General features: G+C 46.5%; 1 protein-coding gene across 5 annotated transcripts in view; it reads right to left on the bottom strand.

Moving 5' to 3' along the window:
• The window catches only part of samd11 (sterile alpha motif domain containing 11), an 89961-nt gene that overhangs the window by 8002 nt on the left and 61021 nt on the right, over positions 1-20938 (bottom strand). For all 5 annotated transcript variants that reach the window (XM_014146020.2, XM_014146019.2, XM_014146018.2 and 2 more), the window contains exons 6-10: positions 16380-16535; positions 8128-8272; positions 894-1009; positions 376-454; positions 1-199 (exon numbers count right to left, since the gene is read on the bottom strand). The exon at positions 1-199 is cut by the window's left edge and continues 568 nt beyond it. In XM_014146020.2, the coding sequence (XP_014001495.1) occupies positions 1-199; positions 376-454; positions 894-1009; positions 8128-8272; positions 16380-16535 (695 nt within the window). The remainder of the gene's footprint in view (positions 200-375; positions 455-893; positions 1010-8127; positions 8273-16379; positions 16536-20938) is intronic.

The raw sequence follows: 20938 nt of genomic DNA, 5'->3' as shown, positions 1-20938 counted from the left end.
GGCGTTTTGGCGTCGGCTGAGCTCCTCGTGGAGGGGGTGTCCCTCGGGCAGGTGGTGGAGACTGCGCAGGGCGGGATGGTCCGGAGGGAGGCCGTGGGGCAGGCCCATTGGGTCAGAACCCCCCAATGCACGCTGCTGCTGCTGCCTGTGGAGACTCTCCAGCTCCTTGTGTCTGAGCAGCTCTGCGGACATCTCCAACCTGGGACCGGACATAGAGAAGAGAGGTTAGGGCTGGTGGTACCACACACACGCTATACACGGAATGTTACGATACAGACACACACTACTACAGTATTAACATCACACACACACCCCATCACAGCACTGACAGCCACACATACACATGCACCACAACATTAGAAGACAACGACAAACCTGGCCAAGTTCTGCTTCCGAAGCATTTCCTGTTGCCGGGCAAACATTTCAGCTTGGGCAGGCTGGAGGAAACCATAGCCTGAGGAAAACACACACACAGAAAACACACATCGATAAGCACACACCCCAATTAAGAGATTTCTGACATACAGTTTGCATGGAGTATTCAAATGCAATGACCCTCTGTGTAATATCAATGCCTCACAAAGAATCAGATTTTTACCAAGTAAATGACATTATTTAAAACATAAATGTTAGGATTGATTCATGATTCTCTATCAAGACGGTCAATAGGCACATTCATTCCATAGAAAATCTTCCCATTTCCCAATTTTGGTGGGAATACAACTAATGTCTACCATAAGCCAATTGTGTTTCTGGTTTGCATTAGCATCTAACTCGCCATTAATAAGTGCAGGCTGTGGTTAGCCTGCTAGCATTAGCATCTAGTTTATCATTAGGTGTAGGCCCCATATTCATTTCTGTAGTTAGCCTGCTAGTGTAAGCATCTGATTTACCGGGGGACTGGCACAGGGCGGAGGGCATGCCCAAGAAGGGGGGCCGCAGGTGGGGTCCCAATGTGATGTGAGGGCCGTTCTGGGTGGACAGCAGAGGCGGAGGATGGGACATCTCCCTGCGGACACACAAACAAAAACACACCACATTAAAACCAACAGAAATGAACAGTAAAAACTATAAACTGTCAAACAAATTGCTGAGATTTTTTCATTGGAATACTTTCACGTTAAATGCACACATTCAGGCAGATTATAGAACAGTTCGTCAGGCCCAGAACGAGAGCAGACTTATTCGTAGACTGGGCTGGCTAGTTGGTTTCGTAACAGTACTATACAGTATATTAGAAAGCACTGAGTATAAAACTGGTTTGAGGTGAAAGCCTGTGTCTACTATAGTGGGTCTCCAGGACCTGGTTTGTGGTGTGTTTTGGTGACTGGCGCTGGCCACGCACACACACATGCATACTCACCCTTACACACACATGCACACACACATAATGAGGGCTGACTACACAATGGGAGTGTGTCAGGCTCCGACAGCTGGGGCGGCCCCTGCGTCTCGACCGGGGCCACGGGCTGAAGGACCTTCTAATTAACACTAATCCTCCTCTCTTCTCTCTTTTTTTTCTGCCCCTCCCTCTCTCTCCCTCTCCAGGCCGTATTGAGCGATTGAAAAGGCGGCCGTGTCCTGCAAACCCTATTTATGAAAAGGCCTCTCTATTATGTGCTTCTCCTTTTGTCCTTGTTCTGAGAAAAGAAAAAGCTCCTCTCTCTTTCTCTCCCTGCTCTGTCAATCGTCCCAAAGGGGCAGGGGAGACAGGGGAATTTGATGTAAGAGGAAAAATGTGCGGTTGGAGAAGAAGAGACATAAGAATCTGTTCTTCAGCTTGGTGTGTTTCAGGGAGCATGTGGAAGTGTCTCTGGGTACGGGGGTGTGTGGTGATCTGTTGATTGTCTATGTGTCTTCTGGCAAAACAATTTAGGCCTTTTCCTGCACACACACACACACACACACACACACACACACACACACACACACACACACACACACACACACACACACACACACACACACACACACACACACACACACACACACACACACACACACACACACACACACACACACACACACACACTTTCTCTCTCTCTCTCAATCGTGCAATTGGGCTAAATATCATCAGTTTGCTGCTTTGGAGATATGCAGCACACTTAAGGACATCATGATCGTGAATACAGCCAAATTACACCATATTTGCGTGGGACCACGGCTATTGGTTTGGAACATTTGTGTTGAAAATCAACTAGCGTCTGCATGTCTCTGTCCTTACACATACAGCAGAGAGAGAGAAAGAAATACAGAGAGAAAGAGAGAGAGAAGGGGAGGGAGAAAGAGAGACAGGGAAGGAGAGAGGGAAAGAGAGAGAGAGCGAGAGAGAGAGGAAGCGAGAGAGAGAGGGGGGGAGAGACAGGGAGGGAGGGAGAGAGAGAGAGAGAGAAGGAATGAGAGAGGGAGTGAGAGATGGAGAGAGAGAAACGGAGGTGGGGTGGTGGTGAAAACCATTTATTGATCGGCGTCCCGTCTATAAAATGTTCATGCAAATCGTATAACTGCTCTCTCTGGCGGTGCCTCGCACTCTGGTGGCAGCTCCAATTAATCTTGGGGAAGGGCCGGGGCCGTGTGACCCTGTGGCCCACTAGCCAGGGCCCCGCTGCTGCTTATGTAATTACACCGCCCAGTTTGTAATCACCTGGCCTAATCCCTTAGGACTAGCAATTAGCCTGGGCCGCGCCGATGTGCTACGGACACAGTAGACTAGGGCCCCTGTATGCCAAACCTCCATTCATTTCACCCCCTCCCTGTGTCGCCTAGCCTAGCCTAGCATTAGCGCTAGCCCGCAGATGAATAACGGTCAATTAAAGCTGCATGACTGAGGCCACCAGGCGTCCGCTACACCATAATTAGGCCTAATCACAATGTGGGAAGGAAAGGGGAGAGACTGAGGGAGGGAGTGAGACAGAGGGAGAAAGGTGGGGGAGAGGGCGCCAGACGTGCTCTCTCTCCTTTTATAGGAAGCAATTTGGGGGGAAGGTGGCGGCTACACAACATGACCAAAAGTATGTGGACACCTGCTCGTCCAACATCTCATTCCAAAACCATGGTCATTAATATGGAGTTGGTCCCACATTTTCTGCTATAACAGCCTCCACTCTTCAGTGAAGGCTTTCCACTAAATGTTGGAACATTCAGCCACAAGAGCATTAGTGAGGTCGGGCACTGATGTTGGGCGATTAGGCCTGACTCGCAGTCGGTGTTCCAATTCATCCCAAAGGTGTTCGATGGGGGTGAGGTCAGGGCTCTGTGCAGGCCAGTCAAGTTCTTCCACACCGACCTCGACAAACCATTCTGTATGGACCTCACTTTCTGCACGTGGGCATTGTCATGCTGAAATAGTAAAGGGCCTTCCCCAAACTGTTGCCACAATGTTGAAAGCACAGAATTGTCTAGAATGTTATTGTATGCTGTAGCATTAAGATTTCCCATCACTGGAACTAAAGGGCCTAGCTCGACCTATGAAAATCAGCCCCAGACTATTATTCCTCCTCCACCAAACTTTACAGTTGGCACTATGCATTGGGGCAGGTAGCGTTCTCCTGGCATCTGCCAAACAGAGGAGAGATGATTTTTATGCGCTACGCATTTCAGCACTTGGCGGTCCTGTTCTGTGAGCTTGTGGCTAAGCAGTTGTTGCTTCTAGATATTTCCACTTAACAATAACAGCACTTACAGTTTGCCGGTCAGCTCTAGCAGGGCAGAAATTTGACAAACTGACTGGTTGGAAAGGAGGCATCCTATGACGGTGCCATGTTGAAAGTCACTGAGCTCTTCAGTAAGGCCATTCTATTGCCAATGTTTGTCTACGGAGATTGCATTCCTGTGTGCTCAATTTTATACACCTGTCAGCAATGGGTGTGGCTGAAATAGCCCAATCCGCTCATCTGAAGCGGTGTCTACATACTTTTATATATATATAATGTATGTTAATACATTTTGCTCTGCTTGTCTGTGTAGTTTACTGTGCATTCTGTTAAGTGCGTCACAAACTCCCATATAACCAACCATAAACATATGTTTCTTATTTTATCAACAATATATACACTGAGTGCACAAAACATTAAGAACACCTTCCTAATATTGAGTTGAATGTCTTTTGGGTGGTGGATTTAAAACTTCTTTGGGATCGGTGTCCCTTCCACGGGACAGTTGAGCTAACGTAGGCTAATGCGATTAGCATGAGGTTGTAAGTAACAAGAACATTTCCCAGGACATAGACATATCTGATATTGGCAGAAAGCTTAAAATCTTGTTAATCTAACTGCACTGTACAATTTACAGTAGCTATTACAGTGAAAGAATACCATTCTATTGTTTGAGGAGAGTGCACAATTTTGAACATGAAAAGTTATTAATAAACAAACTAGGCACATTTGGGCAGTCTTGATACAATATTTTCAATGGTTCATTGGATTTATTAAAACTTAGACTGATCCAATGAACCATTGCATTTCTGTTCAAAACACTTTAAATGTTTATATATTTTTTCACAAACATTTAACAACACAATACAACATTTTGCACACACTTTCACAGTCACAGAACACAATATTACATTAAGCAATGTCTCTCTCTTCCATGTGTGTCTCTCTCTAGCTCTTGCTCTCTCTCTCTCTCTCTCTCTCTCTCTCTCTCTCGCTTTCTCTGTTTCTCTCTCTCTCTTGCTTTCTCTGTCTCTTTCTCTCTCACTCTCTTACTTCTCTGTCTCTCTCTCTCTCTCTCTCTCTCTCTCGCTTTATCTGTCTCTTTCCTTCTTTCCCCACCCTCTCTCTTTCTTTCTCTCTCTTTCTCTCTTCCCGCCTGCAGAGAGGCCAGGGGCTCCTGGGGATTCACTCATGTGTGACGACCTGTCAGAGTGGCGACAGCGGCCCCTTCCCACAGCGGGACAGTGTGTGTGTGTGTGTGTGTGTGTGTGTGTGTGTGTGTGTGTGTGTGTGTGTGTGTGTGTGTTTAATAGTAAATGGCTGCATACTGTGTGCGTGCGTGTGTGTGTGTGTGTGTGTGTGTGTGTGTGTGTGTGTGTGTGTGTGTGTGTGTGTGTGTGTGTGTGTGTGTGTGTGTGTGTGTGTGTGTGTGTGTGTGTGTGTATGTGACAGGGCTGTCCTTAATGACGGGAGCGTGGGGGGATTAGGAGCGCCGCGCGGCCGCCTTCGGCTCTCGCTCCACGGAAACACATTTACACAGGAAGCTCATTAAAATGGATGAGGCTTCCCCTCTCTCACTCCTTCTCCATCTCTCTGTTTCTCTCCCTGCTTCTCTCACGCTCTCTCTCTCTCTGCTCCTCTCTCCATCTTGCTCCTTCTCTTTAGCCTTCTCTCTTCCTCTCAAACTCTCCTTCTCTCTTTCTACCTCTTTCCCTGTCTCTCCTCTCTATCCTATTGCCTTTCTCCTATCTTCTTTTCTCTGTCCTTCGCTTTTCCCTGTCCCTCGCTTCCTCAACCTCATTCTCTTCTTTTCCTCCATCTTTCTCCCTCTACCTTTCTATACCACCATCTCTCTCCCTCTACCTTTCTATACCGCCATCTCGCTCCCTTTCTATAACTCTTTCTCCTCTCCTTCTCCTCTCCCCCTGTCCCTTCAAGTGTCTCCACCCATGCCAAACACTGGGAATTGCCCTGCCGATAGCAAGTCAAAACCTGTGTCCCAAATGGCACCCTATTCCCATAGGGGCTCTGGTCAAAAGTAGTGCACCATATAGGGAATAGGGTGCCGTTTTGGACAAAGGCCAGACAAATGGGAAAGCCAGGCTCTAAGTCTATCGACCCGCCTAATGATTTGTTTTTAACAATGGACCCTAATGGGCCTCAGATAATCAATGATGGGGGGTCGATGGAAAGGTGAGATGCCTAGAGGGATGGCTTTGGTCTCCTCTCCTCTTTATCTATTGAATGTAATGAGAGAGAAAGATTTAAAGAGAAGTGGAAGGGTATGGAAGATGAAGAGAGGGAGAGAGAGATAGAGAGGAAGGAAGTGGGATGGATGGAGGGAGAGGGAGGGAGAGCGAGGAATGAATGGATGGAGTGAAAGAGAGAGAGGAAGGAAGGAAGGAAGGAAGGAAGGAAGGAAGGAAGGAAGGAAGGAAGAGAGAGAGAGAGAGAGAGAGAGAGAGAGAGAGAGAGAGAGATTGATAGAGGGTAAATGGATGGATGGAGGGAGGTAGAGAAGTGCAGAGGGCTAGTTAACATCCCCCGGTCCTGTGTGGCTAATTACTCTCTATGCAGGCGGAGAACCGCCGCGGCTCACTGACCACAGCTACACTGCACTGCTGGGCCACACACACACACACACACACACACACACACACACACACACACACACACACACACACACACACACACACACACACACACACACACACACACACACACACACACACACACACACACACACAGACACCGTCTACACACATACACACATGCATGCACTCACATACACAGTCTTTAAACACACATACACACACATTGCACAAATACACACACACATAGGACTCTAGGCTTAGAAATAGAACCCGTACAACCACCACTTCCCTCACACACACACCCTTCCTTGGGCCGCTCCGTTTCCTGCTTAATTCACTCCCCCCCCCCACACACACACACTTCCCCTGCGCCCCCCTGCCGCCGCCCCGCCGGCCCATTATCGATCGCCCGCCTCTCCCCGCGCCACATAAATAATCGACAAGCAATTACCCGCCCACTCCCGCTGCCCCTGGCTTTGTTTGGGAGGCACAGCGGCCAGCGCCGGTGAAGAGGGGGGAAGGAGGAGGAGGAGGAGGAGGGGGAGGAGGGGGAGTGGGAGGAGAGGGTTGCAGCAATGATTTTTAGTGGGGTCCTAGTTCAGCCACATATACACACACGTGTATTCGTATAGGCTACACACATGCATGCACACAAACACACACACAAACAACCCACACACACACAGTATATTGTTCAGTAAAATACCAACATCAGATCCAAGCGAAGGGGAAAGACAGGAGTATGGAGAGAGAGGGGGATGTAGAGAGAGGGGGATGCAGAGAGAGGAGTAAGGAGAGAGAGGGGGAGGGAGAGGAGGATGGAGAGAAAGGGGGATGTAGAGAGAGGGGGATGTAGAGAGAGGAGTAAGGAGAGAGGGGGAGGGAGAGGAAGATGGAGAGAGAGGGGGATGTAGAGAGAGGGGGATGTAGAGAGAGGAGGATGGAGAGAGAGGGGGGTGGAGAGAGGGGATGAGATGCAACGGTGGTAATGCAAACTAGCACAGCCTGTTGACTTCACTTTCCTTCCCCTCTTTTCACCATTTTTGTTCTTTTTTTATTCCCTCTCTTTAGTGCAGAGTTCAGTTGTGTGTCTCAGGAGGAGTTAAGATATGCAAGAAAAACATTTTGATGACACACTTGGAAGGATGAACACAAGTGTGTAACAGTACAAATATAAACACCTCCAACTTTGGTTTGAGAAGTGGGGGGGGGTCACCATTTTATTTATATATATATATATATCAGGTCGGATAAACACTCCAAACAGCCTACCCGACCGCTCGGAGGCGTCTGCATGGTCCTAAAGCACACCTACCCCTGGTTTTGTATCCCACTCCAATGATAAAACTAGGGGAGGAATGCCATTTCAGAATGTCACCCCAGTGAAAGCTATGCCCCTGCACACACACATGGATAGGAACATACACCCAGATAGAAACACACACACACCACAACCCAACCGCCCTATCTCCCTGGCAGCACCACCACTGCCCTGTAAATAACAGGAATATTCCACATTCAAAAATAAAGCCTACATCCTCCTCTATACATACTGCATGAGCCCCAGTGTGTGTATGTGTGTTTCTGTGTGTATGTTCCTGTCCGTGTGTGTGTGTGTGTGTATAATAATAATAATTTGGGGGTGCTTATATTTGTTCTGTTACACACTTGTTTTCATCCTTCCAAGTGTGTAATCAAAATGCTTTTCTTGCATATCTTAACTCCTCCTGAGAAACCTGCAGGGAGTAGGGTCGTGGCCGGTGTCACCAATGTCCCCCAGCGCCCCGCCTTGTTGGCTCCAGGAATCGAACCAGCAACCTTTAAGTTATTGCCCCAATGCTCTAACTTGAAGGCTACCATTGTGTGTTAGCCAGGCCTACCTCTCAGTGTAGTGGGCGTCTCTGTGCTGGGGCAGGCCCTGCTTGCGTCTCTGGCTGGACGAGCTGCCTGCCGAAGGGAGATGGGCCTCCAAACCTCCTGTGTTCCTCACTGCTGCCAGGGCCTCCTGGCGCACTCGCAACAGATCTAGAGAGGGGAGGGAGGGAGGGAGGGAGGGAGGGAGGGAGGGAGGGAGGGAGGGAGGGAGGGAGGGAGGGAGGGAGGGAGGGAGGGAGGGAGGGAGGGAGAAAGAAAGAAAGAGAAAGTTAAGCATAACTGGGCATAAGCAGTTCTATGTTCAACTCAAGGGAAAGAGAAAATCACAGCTATAAATTTCATTTCCTACAGTTTATATCTCATCCTAAAAGTGTGTTTTTTCCCCATTTCATTCGAAATGCATGGAGAGTGTTTAAGGTTTATCTGAAAATGGAGTAGTGCAGTACAATGTGCTTTCTTTTGTGATATAAGTAGAGGATATGTATGAACGGAAGGTTTCTATAATGTTCTGCAGTGATGTTGAGTGAATGGCTGTGTCCCAAAATGGCACCAACAGGGCACCTCCTGTTCATAACCTGACATTCTAGAAACACACACACACATGCGAGCACAGGTCCACAAGTACACTACATACTGAATAATAGCACACACACAAAATAAAGAGACACACTGAGTACCTAAATACTGGCACACTCATCGGAAAACACTCTCAAAACAGAGACACGCACGCACACAAACTTGCTTTTTCCCCTCTCTCTCTCTTGCTTCCACACATTTACATAATTTTTTTGAGCCATTCAAAATGAAGTTATATCTGGTTGGATAGAGAGAGAGAAAATTATATGGAGAGAGAGAAAAGGAGATGGATAGAGAGAGAGCAAATTATATGGAGAGAGAGAAAAGGAGATGGATAGAGAGAGTGCTACTACAATGGAAAACCGGAATCTCAGGCAGCTGGAACCAGGAAGTCTTGGCCTTTGTTCCATGTTAGGACAGGGGAACTTCCCACATGGTCAAGAGGATCCCTATTCCCATGTATCTCTTCTCTCTCTCTCTCTCTCTCTCTCTCTCTCTCTCTCTCTCTCTCTCTCTCTGCCCCCCCCCCCTCTCCCCGCTCTCTATCTCACACATTCTCCCCGTTACCCTCTTTCCTACTCTCTCTCTCTCTCTCTCTCTGTCCCACTCTCTTTCTCTCTCCATCATTATCAGCCAGGCCAGGCCCCACCACGAGACAGGGCCTCTAATGAGCGACTGTTAAAGAGAAAATCCATCCTGCTCTCTCCCTCCATCTTCACCCCCCTCTATCTATCTCCCTCTCTATCTCCCTCACCTCCCTTTTTTAATTAGATCCCGTGGAAGCCAGGGGCCATTTCCGCCGCCGGTGTGTGTGTGTGTGCTGGGGCGTAGAGCGGGTGCTAGGGTCGGGGGTGGAGTGACAGATATTAATGTGGCCCAGCACAAGAGTATCGATCTGCTTGCTGCTGCGGGGGACTCAACTGGCGGCAGACTTCACCTCTAGATATAGGTCCCTCCTGTTGACAATGGTCACCCAGTCTCCATCGATACTGCCCGGACTCTACCAGTCCCTATCTACACTGTCTGGGCTCTACCAGTCCCTATCTACACTGTCTGGGCTCTACCAGTCCCTATCTACACTGTCTGGACTCTACCAGTCCCTATCTACACTGTCTGGACTCTACCAGTCCCTATCTACACTGTCTGGGCTCTACCAGTCCCTATCTACACTGTCTGGGCTCTACCAGTCCCTATCTACACTGTCTGGGCTCTACCAGTCCCTATCTACACTGTCTGGGCTCTACCAGTCCCTATCTACACTGTCTGGACTCTACCAGTCCCTATCTACACTGTCTGGACTCTACCAGTCCCTATCTACACTGTCTGGACTCTACCAGTCCCTATCTACACTGTCTGGGCTCTACCAGTCCCTATCTACACTGTCTGGACTCTACCAGTCCCTATCTACACTGTCTGGACTCTACCAGTCCCTATCTACACTGTCTGGGCTCTACCAGTCCCTATCTACACTGTCTGGGCTCTACCAGTCCCTATCTACACTGTCTGGACTCTACCAGTCCCTATCTACACTGTCTGGGCTCTACCAGTCCCTATCTACACTGTCTGGACTGTTACATAGAGACCTAGGCTAAGATTCAATCTTAACATGCTTTGTTGGTTATGAACCTTTTAAAGGCAATGTTCCCGCATTCACAGAGACCATATATATTTTTCTTTCTTTTTTTAACCTTTATTTAACTAGGCAAGACAGATAAGAACAAATTCTTATTTTCAATGATGGCCTAAGAACAGTGGGTTAACTGCCTTGTTCAGGGGCAGAACGACAGATTTTTACCTTGTAAGCTCGGGGATTCGATCTTGCAACCTTTCGGTTCCAAGTCCAACGCTCTAACCACTAGGCTATCTGACGCCCCATTATTCACAGTAAACACTACATATAGGACCCACCTACACTGCTTGTCACCGAAAACCCTTGCTAACTTTTACAGGTGCACAATTGAGAGCATCCTGTCGGACAGTATCACCGTCTGGTACGGCAACTGCACTGTCCACAACCGCAGGCCTCTCCAGAGGGTGGTGCGGTCTGCACAATGCATCACCGGGGTCAAACTACCTGCCCTCCAGGACACCTACAACACCCGATGTCACAGGAAGGCCAAAAAGATCATCAAGGACAATAACCACTCGAGCCACTGCCTGTTCACCCCGCTATCATCCAGAAGGCGAGGTCAGTACAGGTGCATCAGAGCTGGGACAGAGAGATTGAAAAATAGCTTCCATCTCAAGGCCATCAGATTGTTAAACAGCCACCACTAGCACAGAGAGGTGGCTGCCTACCTACAGACTTGATATCTTTGGCCACTTTAATAAATGGAACACTAGTCACTTTAATAATACCACTTTAAGAATGTTTACATATCTCTCATTACTCATCTCATATGTATATACTGTATACTGTATCCTTCACTATCTATTCTCTACTATCTATTGCACACTATTAGCCACACTGCTCATCCATATATTTATACTTATATATTCTCATCCCATTCCTTTACTAGATTGTGTGTATTAGGTTTTGTTGTGGAATTGTTAGATATTACCTGTCAGATACTGCTGCACTGTCAGATCTAGAAGCATAAGCATTTTGCTACACTCGCAATAACATCTGCTAACCATGTGTATGTGACCAATAAAATGTGATTTGATTTGACCTAATTATCTTATTATATGTCGGCTCAATCTGGAATTACCTTTAAATGTCAAGCGTGCTATGATGCTGATCTACTACTGATCGGATTGAATCCCTGCCCTAGGCAGGGCTGAAGCAAAAGCCTGCATATCCAGGAGCTCTCCCAATCCCACCCCTCTCTTTTTTTCTGTTGAGGCAACGGGCAGATATAAAAGTGGGCAGAATCTCAATTTCTCTCTCTCTCTCTCTCTCTCTCTCTCTCTCTCTCTCTCTCTCTCTCTCTCTCTCTCTCTCTCTCTCTCTCTCTCTCTCTCTCTATCACTTGCTCGTGCTCTCTCTCTCTCTCTCGCTACATTATTCTCTTTAATGTAGGGTAGAGTAGGGTCACCTGGGGATATGCCCTCCAAGGGGGAACCAGCCAACCAAACTATACAATGGAGAGGGGAGGAGGGGTAGGATGGGGTACAGAAATGGAACAGAAATGGAGAGAGAGAGAGAGAGAGAGAGAGAGATAGGAAAACAGACGGACAGACACATAGACAGACAGAAAGGGAGACACACACTCACTCAATGACAAACACAGACATGCACTGACACACACACACACAGTTATTTTGGAAGGTCCCACTCTGGACCCATTCCGCTTATCAGTCTTTTGTCCCATCCCAGTTTCCCTGCATCTTTTCACAAATTAGGCAGAAATCCCATCCATTAAGCTGTTCTCCATGGGAGAGTTATTCCCGTTATTCCTGTGAAACAGCCCAGCCAGGCTTATGATGAATTTGGGACTGCCAGGTATACTAAATCATGTGCGTCCCAAATGCACCCTATTCCCTACATATGGGCCCTGGTCAAAAGAAGAGCACTATATAGGTAATAGGATGCCATTTGGAATGCAAATCAGGGTCTTCCTGCTTCCTAAGCCAATGGATAAACAAGTAGATGTAGTGATGGAAAAACAAGAGCCAGAGGAAGTGAGTTCCCCAAGGCTGTTGACTATGGGCATTTGGAGATGTGTTCCAACCATGTGATCGTAACGACTAGATGGTAGACAGTGCAGCCCCACTTGGAGAGAAACAGAAAGAAGTTCAGGAGAAACAAAACATGAGGCCCTCTTTCATCTTCCATGTCTATGTCCTCCTACTTTCTCTCCTCCAAATCTTCCTTCCTTTATTTTCTGTCCTTTCATCATAACAGAGAGAGAGAGAGAGAGAGAGAAAGGGGGAGGTGGAGCCCCCCCTGGCCACTTCCACTGCCCCCCTCCACCCTGTCAGGTCTAAGGAGAGCCCCCCGAATCAACACCTTATGCACGCACGCACACACACACACACACACACACACACACACACACACACACACACACACACACACACACACACACACACACACACACACACACACACACACACACACCCCATTCGGCTCCATCTGGCCCCCTTCACACACACACTTTCATTTTCAGTGGCCTACACTTCAAATACATGAAAGGATGGTCTGCGGGGACCAAGGCGAAAGAGAAAGTCATAGAGAGGAAAAAAGAAAAGGAGGCGAGGGGGGAAAGGGAGAATATAAAAGCAACCCGTGTGCTTGGAGAGGGAGGTGTGTGAGAGAGGGGGGTGGGGGCAGGAGAAGGAGGGAGGGAGGGAGGGAGGGAGGGAGGGAGGGAGGGAGGGAGGGAGGGAGGGAGGGAGGGAGGGAGGGAGGGAGATAACAGGGGCCCAACGGAGCTCAGGTCAATGTCAAGGGGGCTCTCACTGGAGTGATTCAGATCAACCTCTCCAGGAACAAACAGGGCCATCCCTCCATCCCTCCCTCCATCACACCTCCACTCTATCCTCTCAGAGGAGAGAGACAGAAAGAGGAAAGGAAGGGGGAGGGGGGCGTGGTGATACAGTGTCAGGATGCGCGCTCCCCTGTGCGACGAAGTTCGTTTTTTGGGGGGGTTTTTTACAAAAAAAGTAGGACTATACTCAGGGAAAACCAATTAGTTGCTTAATTAAAAGAGCTTGGGGGAGGGGAGAGAATAGTTTAATATAACAGAGCGAAATAGAAGAGGAGGGATGGACTGATATAGGTGCTGTAGGGTCGTAAACTTGGCAACTCAGAAAAATCTGTTTTCTCTGCCTAACTTGGGGGGAAAGAGGCTTGTGCGTGTGTGTTTTAAATGGCACACATATATGTATATAATTTCCTGGTTATTACTGCCAAACGGCAAACACATCATTAATTAATCATCAACATTCATCCTGTGCTTTTTACTTGTTGTCTTGCGCTAAGGAGAGGCAAGTCTACCTCGTTCACTCATCTCTCCCCATTCTCTCCCTCCTTAAAATCTTGTTTTCTCTCTCTCTCTATTTATTTATTTTACACCTGGAAGGACTTCAGTAAGTCTGACTGTAGACAAAAGGGAGTGTGAGCAGAGGGTAAAGGATTCAAACTCTGAGGAGTGAGAGAAACCAGAGGGAGGAGGAGGAGAGAGAGAGAGAGAGCGAGCGAGCGAGCGGAGAGAGAGAGAGAGAGAAAGAAAGAGAGCGAGCATCCCCACGAGACGTCTGCATTGCGCCACAGTGTCCGCCTTTAAAACAGGGAAGGAAAAACGAAGAATACTGCACCTTGGGCCATTAAACCCCCAGAATGCACTACACATCAGCCCTAATTCTTCTCAGATGCAGGGGAAGGCAATTAAAGCCTTTATAGGCTTCACCCCTTAGATTTGCAACCTGCAATTAAATATCATTACTAATCAAATTAAAATAAAAGTAGCTCAAACTATGATTGGGGTTGGGATGTGAAATTGGTTAGATTTATGCTACTGCGATGGGGGTCGTAAAACCTGGCGGCAATTAACCTTTTCACATGTGAGTTCCAAATATCTCTAACAGTCGCTCCAGCGCGAGTTGTTTTATGCGCGTGATGCACTCACTGTTCCAAAATTTGATTGTTACGCAACAGGACAGTTAACCCGCACTGCCCTCAAACCAAGACACGCTGCCTGCTAATTATCTATAGGCTATGTTTCAACTTGTCTTTTTCAAATGATTTTTAACAAGTTTTATTTTCTAACAACAGTTCGAATTGAGGCTCCTCATTAATTCATATAGAAGTAGCCCATTTCACTGTTGTGGACAATTTATGTTTGAGGCTTTACTGAGCCGAGAGAACATCTCTCTTTGAAGAGAGCCCAAGCACTTCCCCAAACTTTTTGCCCCTGGCACATTTTCAGTCTGGCGCTCGCATGGCCTTCATTGTTGTTTTCCTTGCAAATAGCTAATAACTTTGGACATGTGTGCGTTCCTATCAAAGTAAGTGCCTTATTTTCTGTATATCGTGTTGTCTTTTCTATGGTAGCATACCGTATGTTGGTATGGAGCATAGTGTATTTACTGTTTTATTCACATGTTTTCAAGTACTGGTAACAAATCATGCATTCTGATTCTTGCGTAGATTGTAATGGATACATATGATGTGTGTAAAATACTTTTTTTGAAGGTTGTACTGATTATGATGAGCTAATGCTAAGCTATTTGCCAGCTATGTGTGGCACCATGTTTGTTGACATTATAAAATGCATTCTTGGTGTCACGTAAACATCTGTCAGACCAAAATGAGGTGAAGGGATGGTTCACTCATCTTTCGAGTAAACTTCCAGAAGTGAATGAAGGGAAGTGAATGATGGTAGACGACATACCCCCTTCAACATGCATACTGCAAACAGACCAAACTCATCTTGTCTCCTATTCTTATCTTTGGTTGATGCGAAAAAACAAACATGGCGGCGGGCACAAACTTCCCATCGTTGGATTACCTTCAATTTTTAGAAAGTATTTTACTCAATTATTTTGATCAATGGTGAGCTCACCCGTGATGTGATGAATTGTAAATAGTAATTGCTATTAGCCAATGCATGGTTACTGTCAGCCGAGAGTTAGCTAAATATTACCACTTGTGTTACATCAATCTTTCCTCAGTTAGCGCTAGGACTAATGTTACCTACATTTTCCGGTTTGGATGATTGTGTTATGCTGTCGCTACTTCTGTGAATGTCTGAACATTGCATTCATAAATAAACTGGTCACATTCAGGGCATAACTTTGTAAGGACTGTGTTTGTGCAAAATGTTTCTGTGAAAATACAGTGTGGCCAGCTCAAACACTGACTGTTGCGTCAATTGAAACTGGACGTTCTAAATAAGCATTCTAATCACACCGGTTTGAGCATATGCACCCCTATGTTGAGACGTGTCAAAAGGTTAATGACACATTATTTTAAAAATGTAGGAAAGGTTAACAATTGATGCCCCGCAAGTTTAAAGGGGCAGTGAAATGAAAATACACCCCGTCACATAAAAAATACAATTAGGGGACTTTTTTATTTTTTGAGGTGATAATTCTTCTTTATGAGGATTCTTCCATCTTTCCAGTTCCAACCCAGTGAATTAATTGTACCATAAGTTAGTGCCTTTTACATTTCAACCTCAGAACAAAAAGAAAGAAAAAAGATGCGTGGTTCCTATGGAGATTTACAAGGTTGGCTGGCAGCCAATGAGTGAGCGGCGGATCGATAGCGGCGGCGTCCGTGCATGCTGGTGGGGAGCATTGTTTACAACGGAACGCAGCGTCGGTCACAAATCACCCAGAGTGACATTGGGTGGACTGGCACCCCAAATAGAAATGTCAGCAGTGTCCATGCTGGAGATTTACACTGGGAGGGTGGCACACACACAGACAGACGCCACACGGGAAAGGCTACAACCCCAGGGTTACTAGTGGTAGTGGTCGAGTAGGGTTAGGTGTGTGTCAGGCCAAGATAAAGTGTGTGTCATGTGCAGTTTAGTACGCTGACTGAATCCTGAAGTGCTGATATAACAAACCCTGTTTTAGAGGATGACCAGACTCTGAGTCGGACAGCATGTCACCCCCTCACCCCCCCCCCCCCTAGACACACACAGTTATTTTGGGAGGTCCCACTCTGGGTCTTGGTCAAATGAAGTGCACAACTGTATATACTGTAGGTAACACACACGAGTCTTACCATGGCTGGGCAGGCCCATGTTGTTGGCCAGCTGGTAGAGGCGCTGCTGCTGCTCCTCGCCCTGCTCGTTCAGCGCTGACATCATCCGCCTGTAGTGCTCCTCCGGGGTCATGTGACTGTGGCCGCCCCCCTCCAGCACAGGGGTGTGGGATTTCTCTGTAGGGGGGTCAGGAAGAGAGTTAGCTTACCATCTACATTTGAGTCATTTAGCAGACATTATTATCCAGAGCAACTAGGGTTAAGTGCATTGCTCAAGAGCACATCAACAGATTTTTCAACTAGTCGGCTCAGGGATTCGAACCAGTAACTCAACACAATCTCATTACCTTGCCACTAACTCGCCACTGTCACACTACTAAGTCATCACTATCTCATTCGCTCATCATTATCTCACCATTACCTCACCACTAACACACCACTGGCTCACAACTATCTTACCATTAACCCTTTACACTCGTGGAAATTGGCCTATATGGATAGGGTCAAATTGAAATGTTTCTAACAAAATAAATATAGAAAGTATATGCAAAATCATGGTAGCAATTGAAAGGGGAACCGTTTGGAGATTATGGGGAAATTATCAGACCAAAGGTGAGGACAAAACAGTTCACCTGACATGAGACTGAATCCAAACATTAAACTGTTGAATTTATGTGCATTTTTTTATATACTGTTATTTATGCCGCATTTGTTTATAATAAAATGTGAAAATACTCGGGATACATTCAGTAACATAATACGAATATTAACAGAAATGTTGGGGTAGGTGCAACAGAAAAAAATATTTATTGTATTTTTTGTACACTGCTGCTACTCACAGTTTATTATCTATGCATAGTCACTTCACCACTACCTACATGTACAAATTACCTCAACTAGCCGTACCCTTGCACACTGACTCGGTACCGACACCCCTTGTATATAGCCTCGTTATTGTTACTTTTTATTATTTTTTACTTTAGTTTATTTGGTAAATATTTTCTTAACTCTTCTTGAACTGCACTGTTGGTTAAGGGCTTGTAAGTAAGCATTTCAAGGTAAGGTCTACACTTGTTGTATTCGCCACATGTGACAAATAAAGTTTGATTTGATTGTAGTTTTTTGTTTGGAACACAGCCCTGCCTCCTCACATCACACAATTACTGTTTCCCCAAACTTTCCATTATCAATCACAATCTGGGTCAGGTAGACATCATTTGAAAGCTAATTCTATTGCCAACCTGACAAGTTAAGTTATAAAATACAATCTTACAGTGTTAGGCTTTCACAAGACACTTCAGACAAACAGATTGTAATTTTGGTGCACATAAAATGGAGTCATGTAGTGGTGTAAAGTACTTAAGTAAAAATAGTTTAAAGTACTACTTAAGTTGTTTTTTGGGGGTATCTGTACTCTACTATTTATATTTTTGACAACTTTTCTTTTACTTCACTACATTCCAAAATAAAATATTGTTGTCACGCCCTGACCTTAGAGACGTTTATTTTCCTCTAGTTTGGTTAGGTCAGGATGTGATGTGGGGTGGGCATTCTAGTTTTTCTATTTCTTTGTTTTGGCTGAGTGTGGTTTCCAATCAGAGGCCATCGTTGTCTCTGATTGGAAACCATACTTAGGCAGCCCCTTTTCCCTCCTTGAGTTGTGGGATCTTGTTTATGTGTAGGTGCAGGTTATACACGCCATGACGTCACGTTTTGTTTCGTTTGTTCTGTATTGTTTTGGTGAGTTTCCTTTATTAAACATGTGGAACTCTATGCACGCTGCGCCATGGTCTCCTCATTCTTACGACGAGCGTGACAGAAGATCCCACCACAAGAAGACCAAGCAGCGTGCGCCTACGGGGAAGACGAGGTGGACATGGGAGGACATCCTGGATGGCAAAGGATCCTGGACGTGGGAGGAGATCCAGGCCGGAAGGGATCGCGTCCCATGGGAACAGGTGGAAGCAGCGAGGGAGGAACAGCGACGAGATCGGGAGGCACGGCAACGAAGGAAGCCTGAGAGGCAGCCCCCCCACGGGGTGTTTGGCAGAGTCAGGGTGGAGACCTGAGCCAACTCCCTGTGCCCAGTTTGTCCTGTGCCAGCACTCCACCCTTGCCGGGCTAAAGCAAGCATCCAGCCAGGACGGGTTGTGCCAGCCCTAAGCTCCAGACCTCCAGTGCGCCTCCACGGCCCAGAATACCCTGTGCCTGCTCTGCGCACCCAGTCTCCAGTGCGTCTCCCCAGTCCGGTGAGACCTATTCCGGCTCCACGTAGGAAGCCTCCAGTGATGATCCATGGCCCGAAGCCTCCAGTGATAATCCATGGCACGAAGCCTCCAGTGATGAACCATGGCCCGGAGCCTGTAGGGATGATCCATGGCACGAAGCCTCCAGTGATGATCCATGGCCCGGAGCCTGTAGGGATGACCCATGGCACAAAGCCTCCAGTGATAATCCATGGCACGAAGCCTCCAGTGATGATCCATGGTGCGGAACCTGTAGTGACAATACATGGCACGGAGCCTCCAGCAACGTCCCCCGGTCCAGAGCCTCCAGCGACATCCCCCGGTCCGGAGCCTCCAGCGACGGTCTGCAGTCCGGAGTCTTCAGCGGCGGTCGGCAGTTCAGAGCCTACGGCGATGATCCACGGTCTGGTTCCTCCGGCGACACAGAAGCTGGGGGATCAGCGGGTGGAGTGGGGGCTACGCCCTTAACCAGAGCCGCCACCAAGTATAGATGCCCACCCGGACCCTCCCCTATAGGTTCAGCTTTGCTGCCGGGAGTCCACACCACGTTGGGTTGGAGGGTACTGTCACACCCTGACCTTAGAGATGTTTATTTTCCTCTAGTTTGGTTAGGTCAGGGTGGGCAATCTAGTTTTTCTATTTCTTTGTTTTGGCTGAGTGTGGTTTCCAATCAGAGGCAGCTGTCCATCGTTGTCTCTGATTGGGAACCATACTTAGGCAGCCCTTTTTCCCTCAAGTTGTGGGATCTTGTTTATGTGTAGGTGCAGGTTATGCACTCCATGACTTCATGTTTTGTTTGTTCTGTATTGTTTTGGTGAGTTTCCTTTATTAAACATGTGGAACTCTATGCACACTGCGCCTTGGTCTCCTCATTCTTACGACGAGCGTGACAATTGTTCTTTTTACTCCATACATTTTTCCCTGACACCCAAAAGTACTTGTTACATTTTGAATGCCTAGCAGGACAGGAAACCGGTTGAATTCACATACAGTTGAAGTCGGAAGTTTACATACACTTAGGTTGGAGTCATTAAAACTCGTTTTTCAACCACTCCACAAATTTCTCATTAACAAACTATAGTTTTGGCAAGTCGGTTAGGACATCTACTTTGTGCATGAAACAAGTATTTTTTTCCTACAATTGATAAAAAGGGGAGACTTGCAAGCCGAATAACACCATCCCAACCGTGAAGCACGGGGTTGGCAGCATCATGTTGTGGGGATGCTTTGCTGCAGGAGGGACTGGTGCACTTCACAAAATAGATGGCATCATGAGGGAAGGAAAATGATGTGCTTCTACACCTGCATTGCTTGCTGTTTGGGGTTTTAGGCTGGGTTTCTGTACAGCGCTTTGAAATATCAGCTGATGTAAGAAGGGCTATATAAATACATTTGATTTGAAATTTGATTTGATCGCAACAATATCTCAAGACATCAGTAAGGAAGTTAAAGCGTGGTTGCAAATGAGTCTTCCAAATGGACAATGACCCCAAGCATTCTTCCAAAGTTGTGGCAAAATGGCTTAAAAACAACAAAGTCAAGGTATTGGAGTGGCCATCACAAAGCCCTGACCTCAATCCTATAGAAATTTTGTGGGCAGAACTGAAAAAGGGTGTGCGAGCAAGGAGGCCTACAAACCTGACTCAGTTACACCAGCTCTGTCAGGAGGAATGGGCCAAAATTCACCCAACTTATTGTGGGAAGATTATGGAAGGCTATCCAAAATGTTTGACCGAAGTTAAACAATTTAAAGGCAATGCTACCAAATACTAATTGAGTGTATGTAAACTTCTGATCCACTGGGAATGTGATGAAAGAAATAAAAGCTGAAATAAATCATTCTCTCTACTATTATTCTGACATTTCACATTCTTAAAATAAAGTCGTGATCCTATCTGATCTAAGACCGTTTTTACTAGGATTAAATGTCAGAAATTGTGAAAACTGAGTTTAAATCTATTTGGCTAAGGTGTATGTAAACTTCCGACTTCAACTGTACTTATGAAGAGAACATCCCTGGTTATCCCTACTGCCTCTGATCTAGTGGACTCACTAAACACACATACTTCGTTTGTAAATTATGTTGGAGTGTTGGAGTGTGTCTCTGGCTAGCTGTAAAAAGAGATAAAAAAGAAAGTGGTGCTTTTACTTTTACTTTTGATACATAAGTATATTTAAAACCAAAAACTTTTACTCAATTAATATTTTACTGGGTTACTTTCACTTTTACTTGAGTAATTTTCTATTAAGGTACCTTTACTTTTGCTCAAGTATGAAAATTGTGTACTTTTCCCACCACTGGAATCATGAGTGCGTCAAGTGCATGTTCTGCTA

Source organism: Salmo salar, chromosome ssa15, assembly GCF_905237065.1.
Source record: "Salmo salar chromosome ssa15, Ssal_v3.1, whole genome shotgun sequence".
In the NCBI taxonomy this organism is placed as follows: domain Eukaryota; kingdom Metazoa; phylum Chordata; class Actinopteri; order Salmoniformes; family Salmonidae; genus Salmo; species Salmo salar.
This window is presented reverse-complemented; position numbering and strand designations above follow the sequence as displayed.